General features: G+C 43.8%; 2 protein-coding genes across 2 annotated transcripts in view; both read right to left on the bottom strand.

Moving 5' to 3' along the window:
- Positions 1-4405: 4405 nt before the first annotated feature.
- LOC115199179 (ATP-sensitive inward rectifier potassium channel 8) lies at positions 4406-10813 on the bottom strand. The gene is made up of 3 exons (XM_029761812.1): positions 10464-10813; positions 8071-8277; positions 4406-5955 (listed from the first exon to the last, which is right to left on the bottom strand). The coding sequence occupies exons 1-3, from the start codon at positions 10811-10813 to the stop codon at positions 5247-5249; spliced, it is 1266 nt and encodes a 421-aa protein (XP_029617672.1). The 3' UTR covers positions 4406-5246.
- A 2651-nt stretch (positions 10814-13464) lies between these two features.
- Positions 13465-23299, bottom strand: part of LOC115199180 (ATP-binding cassette sub-family C member 9) — a gene marked incomplete in the record, with an annotated part of 59151 nt that continues 49316 nt past the window's right edge. Inside the window, 4 exon segments of the mRNA XM_029761813.1 lie at positions 13465-14704; positions 17674-17736; positions 20594-20727; positions 22017-22120. Coding sequence (XP_029617673.1) covers positions 14567-14704; positions 17674-17736; positions 20594-20727; positions 22017-22120 — 439 coding nt within the window.

The following is a 23299-nucleotide window of genomic DNA, read 5'->3' on the forward strand; positions in this document are numbered from 1 at the left end:
AGTCAGAGATTGGTGCTATTATTCCATAGGAATATTTTACATTTCTACACAGCCTTACTACACATACCAATAACTGGACCGGGGAGCTGTGTGGACCAGGGAGACGTTTCACTTTGCACCACCAGATGGAGGCATTTGCCTTGAATGTTCATTAGGCAGTAGGCCCACTGTAGTAAAATCTGCCAGTTCAACCGTCCATCCATGTCTGTTGTCGGGAGATGACCTGGTACCCGGCCACTAGGGGCAACAGTGAGCACTGTTACCTTCACGTAGGTTTTGGTTTTGCTAGTGCGTTGCTAGGGCGTTGCTAGAGCGTTGCTAGAGCGTTGTGGACGGGGATGGCAGATGGGCTTCAGCATCTTTCTCTGATTCCAAAGGTTGCAAATTGTTTTTTGATATTTTTGTTTTAAGCCTATTCCAAACCTTAACCATTCGGAGTTAATGCCTAACCTTAAGCATTTGGAGTTAATGCCTAAACTTAACCTTAAACACTTTGAAATGTGACGTTGGAACAACTTAGAAATGTGACCTTGTAGAAACATGGACGTCTAATTCTGACAGTGAGACTGTGAGCTGGTTGAGAGAAATAACTAGTCCAATACAGTTGGCATTCGGTGGTAAAGACACAAGGACACTGTTGTATATGAAGATAATTCATTAAGAACCATGTAAAGTGTAGTACTAATAGCTACCAAGGGTTTTCTCTGCCTATTATTTTGTTGAGATAACTTGGGCATAGTCTTCAGGGTCCCATCTTTACTAGTTAGCTAGCTAGGCTAACTTAAACCTCAAATTGGCATACAAACCTAGCTAGCTAGCTATTTAGCAGCATAGGTAAGAAAACATGTTAGTTAATAAGGATAAATGCATTAAAGCTGCAATATGTAACTTTTTGGGTGACCCAACCAAATTCACATAGAAATGTGAGTTATAGATATATCATTGAAAGCAAGTCTAAGAAGCAGTAGATCTGTTCTATGTGCGCTATTTCTATGCTACGCGTGCCTACGTTTCGTTTGCCGTCTTTTACTTTGTTTTGTACAGCAGCTTCAAACAGCTGAAAATACAATATTTTGGGTTATGGAAAATATATTTCACAGAGGTTTAGATGGTACAAGGATTCTTCTCTACACTATACTTGCTTGTTTTGTCACATAAACTTAAATTAGGCAAACTATTAGAATTTTGGCAACCAGGGATTTCTATACTGAACAAAAATATGAACGCAACATGTAAAGTGTTGGCCCCATGTTTCATGAGCTGAAATAAAGGATCCAAAACATTTTCCATACGCACAAAAAGCAGATTTCTCAAAAATGTGGTGCACAAATTTGTTCACATCCCTGTACACAATTCCTGGAAGCTGAAAATGTCCCAGTTCTTCCATGGCCTGCATACTCACCAGACATGTCACCCATTGAGCATGTTTGGGATGCTCTGGGTCCATGTACGACAGCGCACATATCAATTACAGTTCTCGCCAAATTCAAGCAACTTCACACAGCGGGACAACATTACACAGGCCACAATCAACAGCCTGATCAACTCTTTGGGAAGGAGATGTGCTGCGCTGCATGAGCAAATAGTGGTCACACCAGATACCGACTGATCCACCGACTGATCCACATCCCTACTTTTTTTGGTAAGGTATCTGTATTCCCAGTCATATGAAATCCATAGATTAGCGCCTAATAAATGTATTTTAATTGACTGATTTCCTTAGATGAACTGTAACTCAGTAAAATCTTTGATATTTTTGCATGTTGCATTTATATTTTTGTTCAGTGTACATAATGCATTTTTAAAATAAAGTAATTCCGATTAACACATTACACATTATTCTTGCAGCCCTCAGGTGTAGCCTATATTGCCTTATGGTTTGCCTGGAAACCAGAAGTCAGCGTTTGAATCAGGAAAGTTTCCTCTGCATCTCACATTTCTGCCCGACCCAGAATTCAATGTCGGGTTTCCAGGCAAGTGTAGGACAGGCCAAAGATTTTCTCTAGGCTTCGGCCTACTTCATTTTGGCGCGCACTCTTCTAGTCGCTGTCTGGCTAGCTAACACTAGCTAGCTGATGTTACGAAACTGAATAAAGCATATTTTTTTTCAATACTCACCTGGAATCGGCTGGGGCTTCTCAAATCACGTTTTCAATTATGATATATGGCAGGTTTTATATGTATACGCTAACCAAACATTCCATATTTAGCATGCATCACTCCAATCTCTGCAAAGTCAAGTGTTGTTGTAGAATGTCCCCCATAGACAGTAAAGAAAGCGAGATATCCTACTCCCTAATTATTTGTGCTCCAGCATCTTTGTCTCCACCCACAACAAGCATAGAGTTCTGTACATCAGTTTCTAAACCTGTCTGCAACAAGTCACAACTTTGTTGTACGTGCTCGACCGATTGTGTTTCCACTAGTTACCACAGTCACAAATTCAAAATTGGCTATATTGTAAAAATTCCTTAAAGCAAAAATGAGCTAATTTAATTAACCTAATTTAAGGCAAGGCATAAGGTTAGTTATAAAATCAGCATTTAAGAAGCGAAATTGTAGAAAGGCAGGGTTTATGACTTTATGGCTGTGGTAACAATTGACGACCGCTCGATTGATAATGCGATGACGCAACCAAAAAAACAGCTACACGTATCTTTTTTTATATACACTGCTCAAAAAAATAAAGGGAACACTTAAGCAACACAATGTAACTCCAAGTCAATCACACTTCTGTGAAATCAAACTGTCCACTTAGGAAGCAACACTGATTGACAATAAATTTCACATGCTGTTGTGCAAATGGAATAGACAACAGGTGGAAATTATAGGCAATTAGCAAGACACCCCCAATAAAGGAGTGGTTCTGCAGGTGGGGACCACAGACCACTTCTCAGTTCCTATGCTTCCTGGCTGATGTTTTGGTCACTTTTGAATGCTGGCGGTGCTTTCACTCTAGTGGTAGCATGAGACTGAGTCTACAACCCACACAAGTGGCTCAGGTAGTGCAGCTCATCCAGAATGGCACATCAATGCGAGCTGTGGCAAGAAGGTTTGCTGTGTCTGTCAGCGTAGTGTCCAGAGCATGGAGGCGCTACCAGGAGACAGGCCAGTACATCAGGAGACGTGGAGGAGGCCGTAGGAGGCCAACAACCCAGCAGCAGGACCGCTACCTCCGCCTTTGTGCAAGGAGGAGCAGGAGAAGCACTGCCAGAGCCCTGCAAAATGACCTCCAGCAGGCCACAAATGTGCATGTGTCTGCTCAAACGGTCAGAAACAGACTCCATGAGGGTGGTATGAGGGCCCGACGTCCACAGGTGGGGGTTGTGCTTACAGCCCAACACCGTGCAGGACGTTTGGCATTTGCCAGAGAACACCAAGATTGGCAAATTCGCCACTGGCGCCCTGTGCTCTTCACAGATGAAAGCAGGTTCACACTGAGCACATGTGACAGACGTGACAGAGTCTGGAGACGCCGTGGAGAACGTTCTGCTGCCTGCAACATCCTCCAGCATGACCGGTTTGGCGGTGGGTCAGTCATGGTGTGGGGTGGCCTTCCCTGTAGCTCAGTTGGTAGAGCATGGTGTTTGCAACGCCAGGGTTGTGGGTTCGATTCCCACGGGGGGCCAGCACAGAAAAAAAAATGTATGAAATTGTATGAAATGTATGCATTCACTACTGTAAGTCGCTCTGGATAAGAGCGTCTGCTAAATGACTAAAATGTAAAAATGGGTGGCATTTCTTTGGGGGGCCGCACAGCTCTCCATGTGCTCGCCAGAGGTAGCCTGACTGCCATTAGGTACCGAGATGAGATCCTCAGACCCCTTGTGAGACCATATGCTGGTGCGGTTGGCCCTGGGTTCCTCCTAATGTAAGACAATGCTAGACCTCATGTGGCTGGAGTGTGTCAGCAGTTCCTGCAAGAGGAAGGCATTGATGCTATGGACTGGCCCGCCCGTTCCCCAGACCTGAATCCAATTGAGCACATCTGGGACATCATGTCTCGCTCCATCCACCAACGCCATGTTGCACCACAGACTGCCCAGGAGTTGGCGGATGCTTTAGTCCAGGTCTGGGAGGAGATCCCTCAGGAGACCATCCACCACCTCATCAGGAGCTTGCCCAGGTCATACAGGCACGTGGGAGCCACACACACTACTGAGCCTCATTTTGACTTGTTTTAAGGTCATTACATCAAAGTTGGATCAGCCTGTAGTGTGGTTTTCCACTTTAATTTTGAGTGTGACTCCAAATCCAGACCTCCATGGGTTGATAAATTGGATTTCCATTGATTATGTTTGTGTGATTTTGTTGTCAGCACATTCAACTATGTAAAGAAAAAAGTATTTAATAACATTATATCTTTCATTCAGATCTAGGATGTGTTGTTTAAGTGTTCCCTTTATTTTTTTGAGCAGTATATAACCTGTGAATCAAATTATTCTTTGATAAACTTGATTGTCACTTTTTTTTATATTTCATCAAGAGACCAATTGCTTGTGAACTGAATACATGTATACAGATTTCCCACACTTTGATTTCTAAGTGCTATTGAATCATCACAATGAAAATACACATTTGTCCTATAATTTAGATGCAATTTGAGGGGAAAATGTTCCAATTGAACCCAAAACAATCAGTTTTATAGGGGCTCTATTTACTGTGGCAGTTTTCAGAAACAGTACAATGTTCATACAGTACTGACGCAAATGCTTTATTAAAGGTTTTGATAAGAATGAGGCACAAGGTTGGTGTGTAATACATGTTGCAGCTGATATCAAAACATCATTTTCTTCTACTATTAGGCAAGAGTTGATCATTATCACCTGTAATAATATGTTCTTTTGTCACGGTAACATTAAACTATTAAATAATCACATGGATTTAGTGATGAGTACAGAATTCAGTACAAAGCAATACAAAGAGTTATTACATGGGTAAAGGCATTTACATCATAAAGTACAACTTGTGGATTCCTATTACACCTTAGAACCAGACAAAGGCAAAGGCACTTGGAAAGAACCAGACTGAAAATGAGACACTAATCAGTAACTAAAACAGGTTAAATCCTTCCTCACAACAATAATTATAACAGGGCATTGTGTGTGTCAGGTATAGCATTGACTACTGTATATGTGGCAGAGTGTGGGGAACAGGACCAGAGTCAGCTCTAACTGAGCCAAAGAATAAACATGGGAGGTCCCACCCAGGAAGAGCAGGACAGCCAATGGGAGCCAGGCCTCGTGTCATGTGACGGCAATGTTCTGGCCCACCGCCTCAGGGGTGAGGAACTGCACTTTGGGCACGGTGAGGGCCGAGTTGTTCCTCCGCATGGTGCCGGAGCTCCCGCCGCCGTTCCTCATGGAGTTGTTCCGCCTCATTGAGTTCCTCTTCCTCAGTGAGTTCTGGTGGCTCAGCTCGCTCTTCTGCAGCGTCTGGATGAGTATGGAGGGCTTCTCGTCCAGCTCGCGGGCCGAACACCTCGGCGTCGCCACCTTGACCGTGTTCCCGAACTTGGAGTAGTCCACCGAGTACACCCCGTCCTCCTCGGTCACGATGGGCACAAAGCGGTGACCCCACTGGATCTCCTCGGTGACGTAGGAGGTCCGGGCCTGGGTGGTGATGCCCGTGGTCTCCACCACGCCCTCCAAGATCACAATCACCTCCAGGTCGCTGCACTGCAGCTCCATGGCCGACAGGTCGTACAGCGGACTCTCCTTATTGATGGTATGGCAGATAATGAGTGGCGCCAAGAGGAAGATGGAGTTACTCGCCGCGGCGCTCTCCGTCTGCACGTCGATCTGGTGGATAGGGATGACCTCTCCTTCAGGGGTGGTGGTCTTGCGTACCACCTGGAGGCGGACAGCAGCGCCAATGATCATGGACTTGCGGAGGTCGCCCACACGGGTCATGAAGCAGAGGCGATTGTTGCGCACGGCGATGACAGCGTTGCGGCTGAAAATAAGATATGACAAGAAAAGATAACTTTATTGTCCATTTTCTTTACCGATCACATTTGGAACAGATTTAAGGGCTTGCTCAAGTGCATTGTTCAAGGGCACAACAGCAGGAGATTGCATGTGTATAAAACCTTAAAACTTTGACCATTCAAAATCCGCTCTCTGGATCTGGGGCATAGAGACACAAACTTTACAACTCTTTTTCAGTATCTAGGATAATGATATGGATATACTAGGGCTGTATGATATGGATATACTAGGTCTGCATGATATGGATATACTAGGGTGGAATGATATGGATATACTAGGGCTGTATGATATGATATACTAGGTCTGTATGATATGGATATACTAGGGCTGCATGATATGGATATACTAGGGCTGTATGATATGGATATACTAGGGCTGCATGATATGGATATACTAGGGCTATATGATATGGATATACTAGGGCTGTATGATATGGATATACTAGGGCTACATGATATGGATATACTAGGGCTGCATTATATGGATATACTATGGCTGCATGATATGGATATACTAGGTCTGTTTGATATGGATATACTAGGGTGGAATGATATGGATATACTAGGGCTGTATGATATGGATATACTAGGGCTGCATGATATGGATATACTAGGGCTGTATGATATGGATATACTAGGGCTGTATGATATGGATATACTAGGGCTGCATGATATGGATATACTAGGGCTGTATGATATGGATATACTAGGGCTGCATGATATGGATATACTAGGGCTATATGATATGGATATACTAGGGCTGTATGATATGGATATACTAGGGCTGCATGATATGGATATACTAGGGCTGTATGATATGGATATACTAGGGCTGTATGATATGGATATACTAGGGCTACATGATATGGATATACTAGGTCTGTTTGATATGGATATACTAGGGCTACATGATATGGATATACTAGGGCTGTTTGATATGGATATACTAGGGCTACATGATATGGATATACTAGGGCTGCATGATATGGATACACTAGGACTGCATGATATGGATATACTAGGGCTGCATGATATGGATATACTAGGGCTGCATTATATGGATATACTAGGGCTGCATGATATGGATATACTAGGGCTATATGATATGGCTATACTATGACTGCATGATATGGATATACTAGGGCTGTATGATATGGATATACTAGGTCTGTTTGATATGGATATACTAGGGCTGCATGATATGGATATACTAGGGCTGCATGATATGGATATACTAGGGCTACATGATATGGATATACTAGGACTGCATGATATGGATATACTAGGGCTGCATGATATGGATATACTAGGGCTGTATGATATGGATATACTAGGGCTGCATGATATGGATATACTAGGGCTGCATGATATGGATATACTAGGGCTATATGATATGGCTATACTATGGATGCATGATATGGATATACTAGGGCTGTATGATATGGATATACTAGGTCTGTTTGATATGGATATACTAGGGCTGCATGATATGGATATACTAGGGCTGCATGATATGGATATACTAGGTCTGCATGATATGAGCAAATAATCTAACAATCTAATCTAGCATGCAACCTTATAGAGAATCGAACAGCGTGGAGGAGGAACTGCTCTGCGTGATTGACAAGGGGTGGGGCTAAGTGTGTGTGGGAAACAGCCACAAGAGGAGAGGGAGAGACTACAAACAAAGTAAACTATAAAAACAGACTTTACAGACGGTTTAGTGGCATCTCATATATTGCATGAAATACGGATCTCTTGCGATATGGATATTGTGATTTCGATGTGAATTCGATTAATTTTGCAGCCCTACCATGCACCAGATTCTTCCAGTTGGGACTTCGGAATCGAAGCGGCAACCCTTCGGATGCTGGCCCGCCTCTCTTTATCCTCTACCTCTCCAGGGTGAAGTTTTCCCTAGGTACAGATCTAGGATGAGCTTCTGCTCCCCAATCCTAACCTTTACCATTAGTGGGGTAGATGCTAAACTGACCTAAGATCAGAATCTAGGGGCACCTTCACCCTACACTGTTGCCTACCCACCTCTCCAACTTAAGCTGACCTGTAGGCTACCATCCTACCTGAAGATGAGCGTCTCCGCGCGGCGATGCGACTGGGCTGTCTTCATGAAGATGCACCCCAGCATAATGGCATTGATGATGAGGCCAGCGATGTTCTGGAAGATGAGGACGGCGATGGCCGTGGGGCACTGCTCTGTGATCATACGGTGGCCAAAGCCGATGGTCACCTGGACCTCGATGGAGAACAGGAAGGCTGAGGTGAATGACCTGCAGAGCAGAGAGAGACAGGGTCAAAGGTCAGGGGTCAGAGGAAATGAGAGTTAAAGAGGAGGGAGACTTTGGACGTAAATATTGGTCAAGGGTCAAATGTTTGTTGTAGACATCTGATCCTACATTTGTAATAGAGGTGTAGAGACCTGATCCTACATCTGTAATAGCGATGTAAAAACCTGATCCTACATCTGTAATAGCGATGTAGAGACCTGATCTTACATCTGTAATAGCGATGTAGAGACCTGATCCTACATCTGTGGTGAGGGTAGAGACCTGATCCTACATCTGTAATAGTGGTGTAGAGAACTGATAATACATCTGCAATAGCGATGTAAAGACCTGATCCTACATCTGTGGTGAGGGTAGAGGCCTTCTCCTACATCTGTAATAGCAGTGTAGAGACCTGATCCTACATCTGTAATAGCAGTGTAGAGACCTGATCCTACATCTGTAATAGCGGTGTAGAGACCTGATCCTACATCTGTAATAGCGATGTAGAGACCTGATCCTACATCTGTGGTGAGGGTAGAGACCTGATCCTACATCTGTAATAGCGATGTAGAGACCTGATCCTACATCTGTAATAGCGGTGTAGAGACCTGATCCCACATCTGTAATAGCAATGTAGAGACCTGATCCTACATCTGTAATAGCAGTTTAGAGACCTGATCCTACATCTGTAATAGCAGTTTAGAGACCTGATCCTACATCTGTAATAGCAGTTTAGAGACCTGATCCTACATCTGCGGTGAGGATAGAGACCTGATCTTAGAGAGGTCACAGGGGTCAGAGGAGCAGGAAGCTACTGGACAGGCAGTGTGGTTTCCTATGGCTTCCTGTCCTCATCTGCGTCCCCCTACAACCACTGATCCCAGAGGACTAAATATTGAGAGCAATGTGTTGGAGACTTTAAATGGGCAATCAGCAGTTGAAACAATAACAAAGCATGCTACACTTCCCTGATTGGGAAAAAACGGAGGTATGGGGCCTGAGAAATGGAACCACTCTCAAATTCATAGACAGAGCTATGGAGGCAAGGACTGACCATCCATGATATCAAAATTGTAGTTTTAACCGTGTCTCAGTGACCTTGTGGTTAGAGTGTCCACCCTGAGATTGTTAGGTTGGGAGCTCGATACCAAATACTGTAAAAATGGGACCTGATGCATCTCTGCTTAACACTCAGCATTAGGGAGATTGGGGGTAAGGCCTTGTGATAGACTAGCGTCCTGAACTTGTACATCAAGCTGCCCTACACTTCCTGCTCACACACGCCAATGCTTGTGCAAGGCTACATACTTTACTTCCAAGTTTTGAGGCTTTATAGTGTTTGTTTACATTGACTTTGTTTACAAACATTGGAATAAAACAAGCTTATATTTTGCGCTCAGATGGGGTATGACATTTGAACTATAACTTATACTTATATTCTTCAAGAATCAATTGGTACATATCATTAATTTATGAATTTAGCAACTGCAGATAGCCCCTTTAAAGGGATACTTCAGGATTTTGGCAATGTAGCCCTTTATCTGCTTCCCCAGAGTCAGATGAACTCATGGAAACCATTTTTATGTCTCTGCATCCAGTATGAATGAAGTTGGTGGTACTGTAGTTTCACGAGCAAATGCTAACTAGCATTAGGGCAATGACTGGAAGTCTGTGGTATCTACTAGCATACTAGTAGTTACCAGCAATGACTGGAAGTCTACGGTATCTACTAGCATGATAGCAGTTACCATAGACTTCCAGGCATTGCGCAAACGCTAGTTAGCAATTGTGTTAATGATAGTTAGCAACTTCCATCAAACTGCATGCAAGACATACAAATTGTATCCAGGAGTTCATCTGACTCTGGGGAACTAGATAAAGGGCTTCATTGCCAAAATCCCAAAGTATCCCTTTAAGTTCCTTATAATTTGAAGGAAAATCCTTTTTTATGGCAAGGAGATCTATCATATAACTGTAACAGTGTTATCACAAAAAATAGCTAAGTTATTCTAAAACTGAGTATATGTAATAATTTCACTAAAAGTCCCCAATAAATCCATATAATTTATTCCCGCCCTTAAAATACAAAAGTTTACACACAAAATACAGAAATACAGAAATATATACAAGTTAAATCTCCAAACATCAACAGTTCAAAATATGTATAGAGCCTCTACTATACTACTCACTTGACGTTGGTGACGCACTGCTCAATGCCAGACGTGCGGTTGGGTACAAGGTCTCCATGGGCAAAGGCCACGAGCCACCAGCACATGGCGAAGAGGAGCCAACTGCACAGAAAAGTCATGGTGAAGATGACCAGGGTGAAGCGCCATTTCAGGTCCACCAGAGTGGTGAAGACGTCTTGCAAGAATCTTCCCTGTTCTCGGATGTTCTTGTGCGCCAAGTTGCAGGATCCGCTCTTGGCGATGAAGCGGGCTTTGTTCACCCGGTCCCTGAACACTGGTTTGCGGTGGATCCTCGAAGCAAGCCCCGGCAGGGAGAACTCCTCCGGGATAATGCTTTTTCTCGCCAACATCCTTACTGCATTTGCAATAGAGGAAAAAAGTCGGATGGTTTTAGTAAACCGAAGTGTTTTTTTAGCCGTGCGTAATTCTCCTGTCAGCTTGAGTAAAACATGATTAAAAGTTGAATAAATTCGTATTATTTTGCAAAGTTTTTCATCGATTTGATTTCAATTAAGTTCTATCACATAATGGTTGGTTGCTGTTCGAGGAGCTCCAGCACCACTTCCAAAAAGTTGTACTGACGGGTGAGTTTCCAGGCAGTCACAGACCCAGGGCGCATCCCAAATTCTCTTGACGTAGCTGCTCCACTCTATGGGCGGGTTGCAATGCACTGCTGGCTTTGTTGAACAAAGAGGAAACCCCAGTAATTACTTCTATATTGTGTTTTTGTTTTATTGATTTAAAAGCAAAACAATATATGTGTACCCTTTGGAAATTATGTTTAGTTAATTAATCAATACCGGTATTTGAGGTAATGGTTAAACCATCCCATTACTGGGTCCAAATTAAAATATCATTGATGTTTTATTTTTAAACAAGGCAAGTGTGATAGAAAAATGACTTGTTTTCCAACAGTAAGCTAATTATTGCTGTGTTATTACATTATTATAGGGATGAATTATTAGGATAGGTCCGCTTCCCATTGATGACCAAGAGATGGCGCCATTTAGTAAGCGAGGAGGTGTGGTGTGTGAGAACGACAGAGAGTGTGTGTGTGTGTGTGTGTGTGTGTGTGTGTGTGTGTGTGTGTGTGTGTGTGTGTGTGTGTGTGTGTGAGCATTTTAAACTCAAAAAGCACTTTTAACTCAAAGCACATTTTTATTATCAGTTGAAGTGTAAAAAAGGTAGGCACACAGTGTAATGATCAACTATGTCTATATTTAAAACATCTGTTAATTATACACAATGTACATACAAGACAGACACAAGCCCACAATAAAATGGAAAAAGACAACCTGCAGTCTCGGAATTATATTGATTATTATTGATAATATTTGAACATATATTTCTGTGCACATTGAAAATATAAATAGTAAAAGCAGAGAAGATGATATAATCTCTGTGATATGGATCAAGGATATCTGCAGTCTGAATTACTATAGATCTATAAGTAGAGTGTACAAAACATTAAGAACACCTGCTCTTTCCATGACATAGACTGACCAGGTGAATCCAGGTGAAAGCTATAATCGCTTATTGATGTCACTTGTGAAATCCACGTCAATCAGGGTAGAGGAAGGGGAGGAGACCAGTTAAATAAGGATTTTTAAGCCTTGAGACAATTGAGACATGGATTGTGTGTGTGTGCCATTCAGAGGGTGAATGGGCAAGACAGGATATTTAAGTGCCTTTGAACGGGGTATGGTAGTAGGTGCCAGGCGCACCGGTTTGAGTGTGTCAAGAACTGCAACGCTGCTGTGTTTTTCTTTCTAGAACCTAAAAAGTTTTTTTCAGCTGTCTCCATAGAACAGGGTTCCCCAACTGGCTGCCTGCAGGCCGAATTTGGCCCGCAGGTGGTTTTATTTGGCCCCCCAAGCGTTCTGAGCACCGGGGGGGTGCCCCCCAAAAAATAAACAGGAAATCAGCTCCAAGTGATTTTAATTTAAGAAATCTATTCCCAAGTATTCTCACACATACTGTAATAGAGACACATGGGATCATATACAAATGTAAGGTTGAAAATGATTATGTTTTAATTAAACATTATATCTGTTTGGGCTTCTAGCGTACAATTTGCAGTCTACAAATTATTAATAATTATGTTCCGGCCCCCCGACCATCCGCTCCAGACAAAATCGGCCACCGAAGAACCCTTTCAATAACTATTTTTGGTTCCAGGTAGAACATATTTGGTTCCAGGTAGAACACTTTTGGGTTCCATGTAGAACCCTTTCCACAGAGACTTCTACATGTAATCCAAAAGGGTTCTACCTGGAAGCAAAAAGGGTTCTCCTATGGGAACAGCCAAAGAACCCTTCTGGAACCGTTTTTTAGAAGTGTAGGATTAACAGACAGTCATAGACTTACACACCACAGCCTTGCCTTCAAATTCATCAGAAGGACAATAGCCTACCACTCATCTCCAATGTCATTCTCCAAGACTATATATCAGTGCTCTATATCTATAGTCATTCTGCTCTCATGATGTCATGGATCTAGAGAGCGGTGAGTGTTATGTCTCTGCGCTTTCTGACAGACTGACTGACTCCAAAGTGCTGCTTGCCCATAAAAAGACAACTCTGGTGAAGGATAGCAGCCACACTATAGGGGCCATGTTGTTGACCTTTGGCCTTTTACATGGACTCCCCCCCCCGCCACAGCAGAAGCTACATTAAACATACTTAGCTGCTACTCACTTATAATGTATACAATGGAGAGTAGGGAGGTTGAGGGGAGACACCTAGCCTGGAATCCAAGCTAAACGAAACAATGGTTCAGGCTTGTTCAACCAGGCTAGAAGACGCCTATCCATTCATAGATTATAGAGAGGGCGTCTTGAGTTGAAAACATGAGTTGAAAACATCCACACGTGTGTAAGGAAAGTAGCGCAGGAATTCTGGGTCATGAGTTTGGGATTGAATAAGAATGAAGAATGAATTAAAAACGTATTTCTTGAGATGAGAAACCGCTTTACACTGACAAACAAAACAAAACAGCAGTATGGTGGTAAAAAACCGATACTGAAATTCTTCAAAGTGTACCTTACAACAATCAGTTTGGCATTCAGGCTATAATACAATACAAAGAAGTCAATATAAAATTCTCATTGTTCGATATGCAAAATAACTATAAATATTCAGGTACTACAGTGGGACAGTGGGACAGTGGCACAGCTCCCCAGAAACCAGGTTTAATACTGAAAATATAAACCACTTTCCTTACCAATTACACCAGCCAGCACCATGTATGGTAGAAACTAACGCTGGCCTGGCTTATGGTAGGTAGAAGAAAGCGGAATCTTCCCTTATCATTTAGGGCTGGATCTTAACTTAACACCAACATGCATAACTCCAAGTTTTCACATACATCTTGACATGAATGTATGGTTTACAGTACACCAGTTCTGTATAAGTTGAAGTTAGGCGTGCACATTAAGATTCAGTCCTTTAGAGAACACCCATTGGGTGAAAGCTGTCCTTTTTCAAAGAGGAGTCAGTGACCACTAAATGTCCACAGTCCCATGGTTCAGTCAGCATCGCATCTAATCAGACAGACAAAGGGTCACCGGGCTAAAAATGCTCCAGCGATATACCCTACAGTGTTCATACCAATGTAGTAATACTACAGTATACCTGCTTATTGCTTACCTATGAATAATGGTGTAAAATATATACATATACATACATCATCTAGTAATAAGTGTAACAAAAGATATCATTTAAACATAAAACATTTAAGTAAAGCTTTATAAAATTGTAATCATATTATACGACCGATTGTGATCCGTACACGACCAAGTTAATAGGTCACTCATTCAATCAATCAATCAATCACTCAATAACTAATACATTACCAATAATCAACACAAGAAGGCCATCAGTGGTGCTTTGGGAAGCAGTGTTTCCCCTACCATTACCAAGTGGAGGTGGTCAACCGGCCTGGCTCCATTTCCCCCGTCTAAAACCTACAGTATGAGCTTCAGTCAATAATGGTAATAATATCTGGAACTGTGCGCCCCACCTAAGCATTGTGGGAAACACTGAGGAGGCTGATTAATTGATAGATAGACTGACTGATGGTGTGCTGGCTGACAGTGTGTGAGCCTACATGTCAGCCCTGACGAAGGAAGCAAACATGCCGTCCTCGTTCTCCAGAAGGGTCTCTGGTTTGTCGATCTCTAAGATGTTCCCTCGCTTCATCACGATCACCAGGTCAGCTTCCAGGATGGTGTGGACACGATGCTGGATGCACACACAAACAGACGCACGCACACACACACACATTACATTACATTACATTTGATTGATTGTTTAATTACACAAATAAAGAGGAAGAGATGCAATGCAGCTTTGATTTGTAATGTAGCCAGACAGACAGAGATAAACTGTGCTGAGAAAAAATAACAGATACATGAATGCATTTTCATTTAGTCTTATCTCACAACCCCAAGAGTCAACTGATAAGATTAGATGTAGTACCCCTCCTTAACCCCCAGACAGATTAGATGTAGTATCCCTCTCTTTAACCCCCAGACAGATTAGATGTAGTACCCCTCCTTAACCCCCAGACAGATTAGATGTAGTACCCCTCCTTAACCCCCAGACAGATTAGATGTAGTATCCCTCCTTAACCCCCAGACAGATTAGATGTAGTACCCCTCCTTAACCCCCAGACAGATTAGATGTAGTACCCCTCCTTAACCCCCAGACAGATTAGATGTAGTACCCCTCCTTAACCCCCAGACAGATTAGATGTAGTACCCCTCCTTAACCCCCAGACAGATTAGATGTAGTACCCCTCCTTAACCCCCAGACAGATTAGATGTAGTATCCCTCCTTAACCCCCAGACAGATTAGATGTAGTACCCCTCCTTAACCCCCAGACAGATTAGATGTAGTACCCCTCCTTAACCCCCAGACAGATTAGATGTACTATCCCTCTTTAACCCCCAGACAGATTAGATGTAGTACCCCCCTTTAACCCCCAGACAGATTAGATGTAGTACCCCTCTTTAACCCCTGGACAGATTAGATGTAGTACCCCTCTCTTTACCCCCAGACAGATTAGATGTAGTACCCCTCTCTTTAACCCCCAGACAGATTAGATGTACTATCCATTTTAAACCCCCAGACAGATTAGATGTAGTATCCCTCTTAAACCTCCAGACAGATTAGATGTAGTACCCCTCTCTTTACCCCCAGACAGATTAGATGTAGTACCCCTCTTTAACCCCCAGACAGATTAGATGTAGTACCCCTCTTTAACCCCCAGACAGATTAGATGTAGTACCCCTCTCTTTACCCCCAGACAGATTAGATGTAGTATCCCTCGTTTTAACCCCCAGCCAGATTAGATGTAGTACCCCTCTTTAACCCCCAGACAGATTAGATGTAGTATCCCTCTTTAACCCCCAGACAGATTAGATGTAGTATCCCTCTCTTTAACCCCCAGACAGATTAGATGTAGTACCCCTCTTTAACCCCCAGACAGATTAAATGTAGTATCCCTCTTTAACCCCCAGACAGATTAGATGTAGTATCCCTCTCTTTAACCCCCAGCCAGATTAGATGTAGTATCCCTCTCTTTAACCCCCAGCCAGATTAGATGCAGTATCCCCCTCTTTAACCCCCAGACAGATTAGATGTAGTATCCCTCTTTAACCCCCAGACAGATTAGATGTAGTATCCCTCTTAAACCCCCAGACAGATTAGATGTAGTACCCCTCTCTTTACCCCCAGACAGATTAGATGTAGTATCCCTCTCTTTAACCCCCAGCCAGATTAGATGTAGTACCCCTCCTTAACCCCCAGCCAGATTAGATGTAGTATCCCTCTCTTTAACCCCCAGCCAGATTAGATGTAGTATCCCTCTCTTTAACCCCCAGACAGATTAGATGTAGTATCCCTCTCTTTAACCCCCAGACAGATTAGATGTAGTATCCCTCTCTAACCCCCAGACAGATTAGATGTAGTATCCCTCTTTAACCCCCAGACAGATTAGATGTAGTATCCCTTTAACCCCCAGACAGATTAGATGTAGTATCCCTCTTTAACCCCCAGACAGATTAGATGTAGTATCTCTCTTTAACCCCCAGACAGATTAGATGTAGTATCCCTCTTTAACCCCCAGACAGATTAGATGTAGTATCCCTCTTTAACCCCCAGACAGATTAGATGTAGTATCTCTTTAACCCCCAGACAGATTAGATGTAGTATCTCTCTAACCCCCAGACAGATTAGATGTAGTATCCCTCTTTAACCCCCAGACAGATTAGATGTAGTCTCTCTTTAACCCCCAGACAGATTAGATGTAGTATCTCTTTAACCCCCAGACAGATTAGATGTAGTATCTCTCTTTAACCCCCAGACAGATTAGATGTAGTATCTCTCTTTAACCCCCAGACAGATTAGATGTAGTATCTCTTTAACCCCCTGACAGTGGTCTCAGACAGCATGCAGTACCAACCCGGGAGGCTGTAGAGGCCTGGAAGGCAGGCTGGGACAGGGCCTACTTGTGAGTCCTCACTAAGACACTGAAGAGGCTGTCCTGCTGTGCTAGCAGGTTGACTGCAGAGTCACACTCCACTAGCTGCCCCGCGGAGAACACCAGCACCTGTTCAGCCTCCAAGATGGAGGACACCAGGTGCTGGGTGCAGAACGGAGAGAAGGAACAAAGGATAGATGGGAAGACAGAAGGAGAGGAGCAAGGACAGACAGACAGGGAAAACAAGGAAAAGACAGGTGAAGGAAGGACAGCAGACAAGCTGTTTGAGTCTCGAGAGGCTAACGTGTCGATTCAGAGTTGAGATCTGCAGCCCTCTTAACTTGAATTTTCATCAGTCTCCCACTGTCATCAATCAATTATTTACAGGAATGTTCGAGTTGCGCCTTATCTCAACTCTGAATCGGTCCGTAAATGCATTTGGAGGCGTGAGAAGCATTTGGAGATATGAGAAGCATTTGGAGATATGAGAAGCAGAGGTACAGTATGATGAAACAGGAGACATTGGAAAGATAGGATGAAGGAGAGGAGGAAATCTAAAAGCTAGGAGAAATCAGCTAGTCCTAGTCTCTATGCTTTCTCCAATGATTGATCCATAGAGAGAGAGAGAGAGAGAGAGCAGACCAAGAGGAGTCTCCACATCTATACAGAGAATAACTTCTAGATCTGACCTTTCTACCTAATGACCTACAGGCTGTAACAGACTTACTGCAATAGTGACGACTGTTCGGTCGGCGAAGGCTGTCATCACCACCTTCTGTAAGACATTCTCCTATAGGGGTGAGAAATGACATGTACAGTGCCTTGCGAAAGTATTCGGCCCCCTTGAACTTTTCGACCTTTTGCCACATTTCAGGCTTCAAACATAAAGATATAAAACTGTAATTTTTGTGAAGAATCAACAACAAGTGGGACACAATCATGAAGTGGAACGAAATTTATTGGATATTTCAAACTTTTTTAACAAATAAAACACTGAAAAATTGGGCGTGCAAAATTATTCAGCCCCCTTAAGTTAATACTTTGTAGAGCCACCTTTTGCTGCGATTACAGCTGTAAGTCGCGTGGGGTATGTCTCTATCAGTTTTGCACATCGAGAGACTGAAATTTTTGCCCATTCCTCCTTGCAAAACAGCTCGAGTTCAGTGAGGTTGGATGGAGAGCGCTTGTGAACAGCAGTTTTCAGTTCTTTCCACAGATTCTCGATTGGATTCAGGTCTGGACTTTGACTTGGCCATTCTAACACCTGGATATGTTTATTTGTGAACCATTCCATTGTAGATTTTGCTTTATGTTTTGGATCATTGTCTTGTTGGAAGACAAATCTCCGTCCCAGTCTCAGGTCTTTTGCAGACTCCATCAGGTTTTCTTCCAGAATGGTCCTGTATTTGGCTCCATCCATCTTCCCATCAATTTTAACCATCTTCCCTGCCCCTGCTGAAGAAAAGCAGGCCCAAACCATGATGCTGCCACCACCATGTTTGACAGTGGGGATGGTGTGTTCAGGGTGATGAGCTGTGTTGCTTTTACGCCAAACATAACGTTTTGCATTGTTGCCAAAAAGTTCGATTTTGGTTTCATCTGACCAGAGCACCTTCTTCCACATGTTTGGTGTGTCTCCCAGGTGGCTAGTGGCAAACTTTAAACGACACTTTTTATGGATATCTTTAAGAAATGGCTTTCTTCTTGCCACTCTTCCATAAAGGCCAGATTTGTGCAGTATACGACTGATTGTTGTCCTATGGACAGAGTCTCCCACCTCAGCTGTAGATCTCTGCAGTTCATCCAGAGTGATCATGGGCCTCTTGGCTGCATCTCTGATCAGTCTTCTCCTTGTATGAGCTGAAAGTTTAGAGGGACGGCCGGGTCTTCGTAGATTTGCAGTGGTCTGATACTCCTTCCATTTCAATATTATCGCTTGCAGAGTGCTCCTTGGGATGTTTAAAGCTTGGGAAATCTTTTTGTATCCAAATCCGGCTTTAAACTTCTCCACAACAGTATCTCGGACCTGCCTGGTGTGTTCCTTGTTCTTCATGATGCTCTCTGCGCTTTAAACGGACCTTTGAGACTATCACAGAGCAGGTGCATTTATACGGAGACTTGATTACACACTTGTGGATTCTATTTATCATCATTAGTCATTTAGGTCAACATTGGATCATTCAGAGATCCTCACTGAACTTCAGGAGAGAGTTTGCTGCACTGAAAGTAAAGGGGCTGAATAATTTTGCACGGCCAATTTTTCCGTTTTTTATTTGTTAAAAAAGTTTGAAATATCCAATAAATTTCGTTCCACTTCATAATTGTGTCCCACTTGTTGTTGATTTTTCACAAAAAATTACAGTTTTATATCTTTATGTTTGAAGCCTGAAATGTGGCAAAAGGTCGAAAAGTTCAAGGGGGCCGAATACTTTCGCAAGGCACTGTAGGTCAGCTCTTTTGGCCGTGGACCGAATGGCACCCTATTCCTTTCATAGTGCACTACTTTTGACAAGAGCCCTATGGCTCTTAGTGCACTTTATAGGGAATGGTGTGTCATTTGGAGCACAGTCTTAGATACAGCCATATACACTCCACAGCAATGTCACTACACTGTGAGTGCTGTCCCCTCTTCGCTGTCTGCATCAGTGTGATGGTAGTTTGAAAGAGTGTACCTGTCAGGGTCAAAGGTTAATGCTACGGCTGTGACAGTAATGACCTTACATTGATGTTGGACTGCTTGTCCCTATAAAAAAACAAATAAAGAGAGTCGCACACTCTATATTTAAACTGCCAGTAATTTATATATAAACTGCCAGGGATTGGAGCTATGAACTACGCATGCCTCCGGACTGAAACCTGACAGGCTGGAGGAGAGTGACGGTCCTCACTGTTGCGCAACAATCGCAACAAAACAAAACTGCCCCTAAAGATAGAATCCTTAATTGAAACAATAACAACGTGTTCTCCCAGCCTCAGGATGGGGCTGGAGAATGGAATCCCTCTCAAATACATAGACAGAGCTGTGGACGCACGGACTGACCATCCATCATATCAACATTCTAGTTGTAAACATGTTTTGAGGCTATACAGTGTTTGTTTACATTTACATCGTTTACAAACATTGGAGTAAAACAAGGTTATATTTTGTGTTCTGATGGGGTACGACAGTTGAACTAAGATCATGAGGCATTTATCAGTTCTGTTCTTTAAGAATCAATGGGTACATATCATTTATAAGTCCAAAAATGGATATAGCAACTAAGGATTCAGGCTTTAATGGAAATCAGTGCTTCATTTCCAAACTGGTGGCCTAATGAAGAGTATGTGGCTGGTTGAAATACATGGACGTGTGTTCTGCTATTGACCAAACCTCTATGTACAGGGCTCAATAATGAATGTCATATGTAACCCTGGCAACTCAAATAATAAACGCGTAATAGGAGGACAAATATAAAGATGTCTGGTTTGTGTTTTTATAATGTATCTGACATTATCCTTGTGCTTTATGTTTGTACCCATATGCAGTGAAAGTGATGTCATAGATCTGTCTGTAAAAAATGAAAGAGCAGAAAATGAAACATATGATCATAATGTCACTAAAGAGCTAGTGATGGAGGGTACATGGCTGTTAGGGTGTGTGAGCTCACTGTTGCCATGTCGATGGATGCAGTGGCTTCGTCCATAATGAGGATGGAGCTCTTCCTGACGAAGGCTCTGGCCAGACAGAACAACTGCCTCTGACCCACACTGAAGTTCTCCCCTCCCTCTGTCACCACCGCGTCTGGAACACACACACACACACACACACACACACACACACACACACACACACACACACACACACACACACACACACACACACACACAGTTGTTATTAAGGCAATCGTCTTTCTGAAATCTCACATTTTAGCAGCATACTCTCTGATTAGTTTTTCCCTCCAATATGTTTTCCCAAAGATTGTGTGGTTGGAGGTGGCCAGATTGTGTGGTTGGAGGTGGCCAGATTGTGTGGTTGGAAGTGGCCAGATTGTGTGGTTGGAAGTGGCCAGATTGTGTGGTTGGAGTTGGCCAGATTGTGTTGTTGCAGGTTTCCAGATTGTGTGGTTGGAAGTGGCCAGATTGTGTGGTTGGAAGTGGCCAGATTGTGTGGTTGGAGGTGGCCAGATTGTGTGGTTGGAGGTGGCCAGATTGTGTGGTTGGAAGTGGCCAGATTGTGTGGTTGGAGGTGGCCAGATTGTGTGGTTGGAGTTGGCCAGATTGTGTTGTTGCAGGTTTCCAGATTGTGTGGTTGGAAGTGGCCAGATTGTGTGGTTGGAAGTGGCCAGATTGTGTGGTTGGAAGTGGCCAGATTGTGTGGTTGGAGGTGGCCAGATTGTGTTGTTGCAGGTTTCCAGATTGTGTGGTTGTAGGTGGCCAGATTGTGTGGTTGGAAGTGGCCAGATTGTGTGGTTGGAGGTGGCCAGATTGTGTTGTTGCAGGTTTCCAGATTGTGTGGTTGGAAGTGGCCAGATTGTGTGGTTGGAAGTGGCCAGATTGTGTGGTTGGAGGTGGCCAGATTGTGTGGTTGGAGGTGGCCAGATTGTGTGGTTGGAGGTGGCCAGATTGTGTTGTTGCAGGTTTCCAGATTGTGTGGTTGTAGGTGGCCAGATTGTGTTGTTGCAGGTTTCCAGATTGTGTGGTTGTAGGTGGCCAGATTGTGCAGTTGGAGGTTGCCAAATTGTGTGGTTGCCAGATTGTGTGATTGTAGGTGGCCAGATTGTGTAGTTGGAGGCTGCCAGATTGTGTGGTTGTAGGTGGCCAGATTGTGTTGTTGCAGGTTTCTAGATTGTGTGGTTGAAGGTGGCCAGATTGTGTAGTTGGAGGTTGCCAGATTGTGTGGTTGCAGGTTGCAAAATTCCAAACACTTTCCCCAAATCCCAGTTGTAGTATTCCCAGTATTACAGCCATAGATGTGACAGACAGACAGACAGACAGACAGACAGACTGACAGACAGACAGACAGACAGACAGACAGACAGACAGACAGACAGACAGACAGACAGACAGACAGACAGACAGACAGACACATACCCAGTCCCCCAGTTAGGGCTTTGACCATGTTCTTCAGCTGGGCGATTTCTAGCGCCTCCCACAGTCTGTCATCAGTACAGGTACGCTCTGGGTCCAGGTTAAACCTGCCAGGGAGACATTACATCAGTACAGGTACGCTCTGGGTCCAGGTTAAACCTGCCAGGGAGACATTACATCAGTACAGGTACTATCTGGGTCCAGGTTAAACCTGCCAGGGAGACATTACATCAGTACAGGTACGCTCTGGGTCCAGGTTAAACCTGCCAGGGAGACATTACATCAGTACAGGTACGCTCTGGGTCCAGGTTAAACCTGCCAGGGAGACATTACATCAGTACAGGTACTATCTGGGTCCAGGTTAAACCTGCCAGGGAGACATTACATCAGTACAGGTACGCTCTGGGTCCAGGTTAAACCTGCCAGGGAGACATTACATCAGTACAGGTACTATCTGGGTCCAGGTTAAACCTGCCAGGGAGACATTACATCAGTACAGGTACGCTCTGGGTCCAGGTTAAACCTGCCAGGGAGACATTACATCAGTACAGGTACTATCTGGGTCCAGGTTAAACCTGCCAGGGAGACATTACATCAGTACAGGTACGCTCTGGGTCCAGGTTAAACCTGCCAGGGAGACATTACATCAGTACAGGTACTATCTGGGTCCAGGTTAAACCTGCCAGGGAGACATTACATCAGTACAGGTACGCTCTGGGTCCAGGTTAAACCTGCCAGGGAGACATTATATCAGTACAGGTACTATCTGGGTCCAGGTTAAACCTGCCAGGGAGACATTACATCAGTACAGGTACTCTCTGAAATACAAAGAGAGACAGAGAGAGGGACGGAGAGAGCGACGGAGAGAGGGACAGAGAGAGAGAGAGAGAGAGAGGGACGGAGAGAGCGACGGAGAGAGGGACAGAGAGAGAGAGAGAGAGAGAGGGACGGAGAGAGCGACGGAGAGAGGGACAGAGAGAGAGACAGAGAGGGACAGAGAGTGAAAGAGAGAGAGAGAGAGAGAGAGAGAGAGAGAGAGAGAGAGAAAGAGGAAGGGAGGAGAGAGAGAACCCACTGCTGTCTGTGGATGACCATAACAGGCAATGGCCCAGTGTTTGGACTGGGGCCCATCCTCTTAGCTAAAACTCCCGCAGCACACAGCCAGAGGGCATCCTCACTCACTGCCACACTATCTCGTACTACAACTGTTCCACTGGGTCTAATGATGTGGCAATCGTTAACCATGGTGAGGCATCTCTAGTAGCTCTGGCTGTCTCTCTCTACTG

This window comes from Salmo trutta, chromosome 8 (genome assembly GCF_901001165.1).
Source record: "Salmo trutta chromosome 8, fSalTru1.1, whole genome shotgun sequence".
NCBI lineage: Eukaryota > Metazoa > Chordata > Actinopteri > Salmoniformes > Salmonidae > Salmo > Salmo trutta.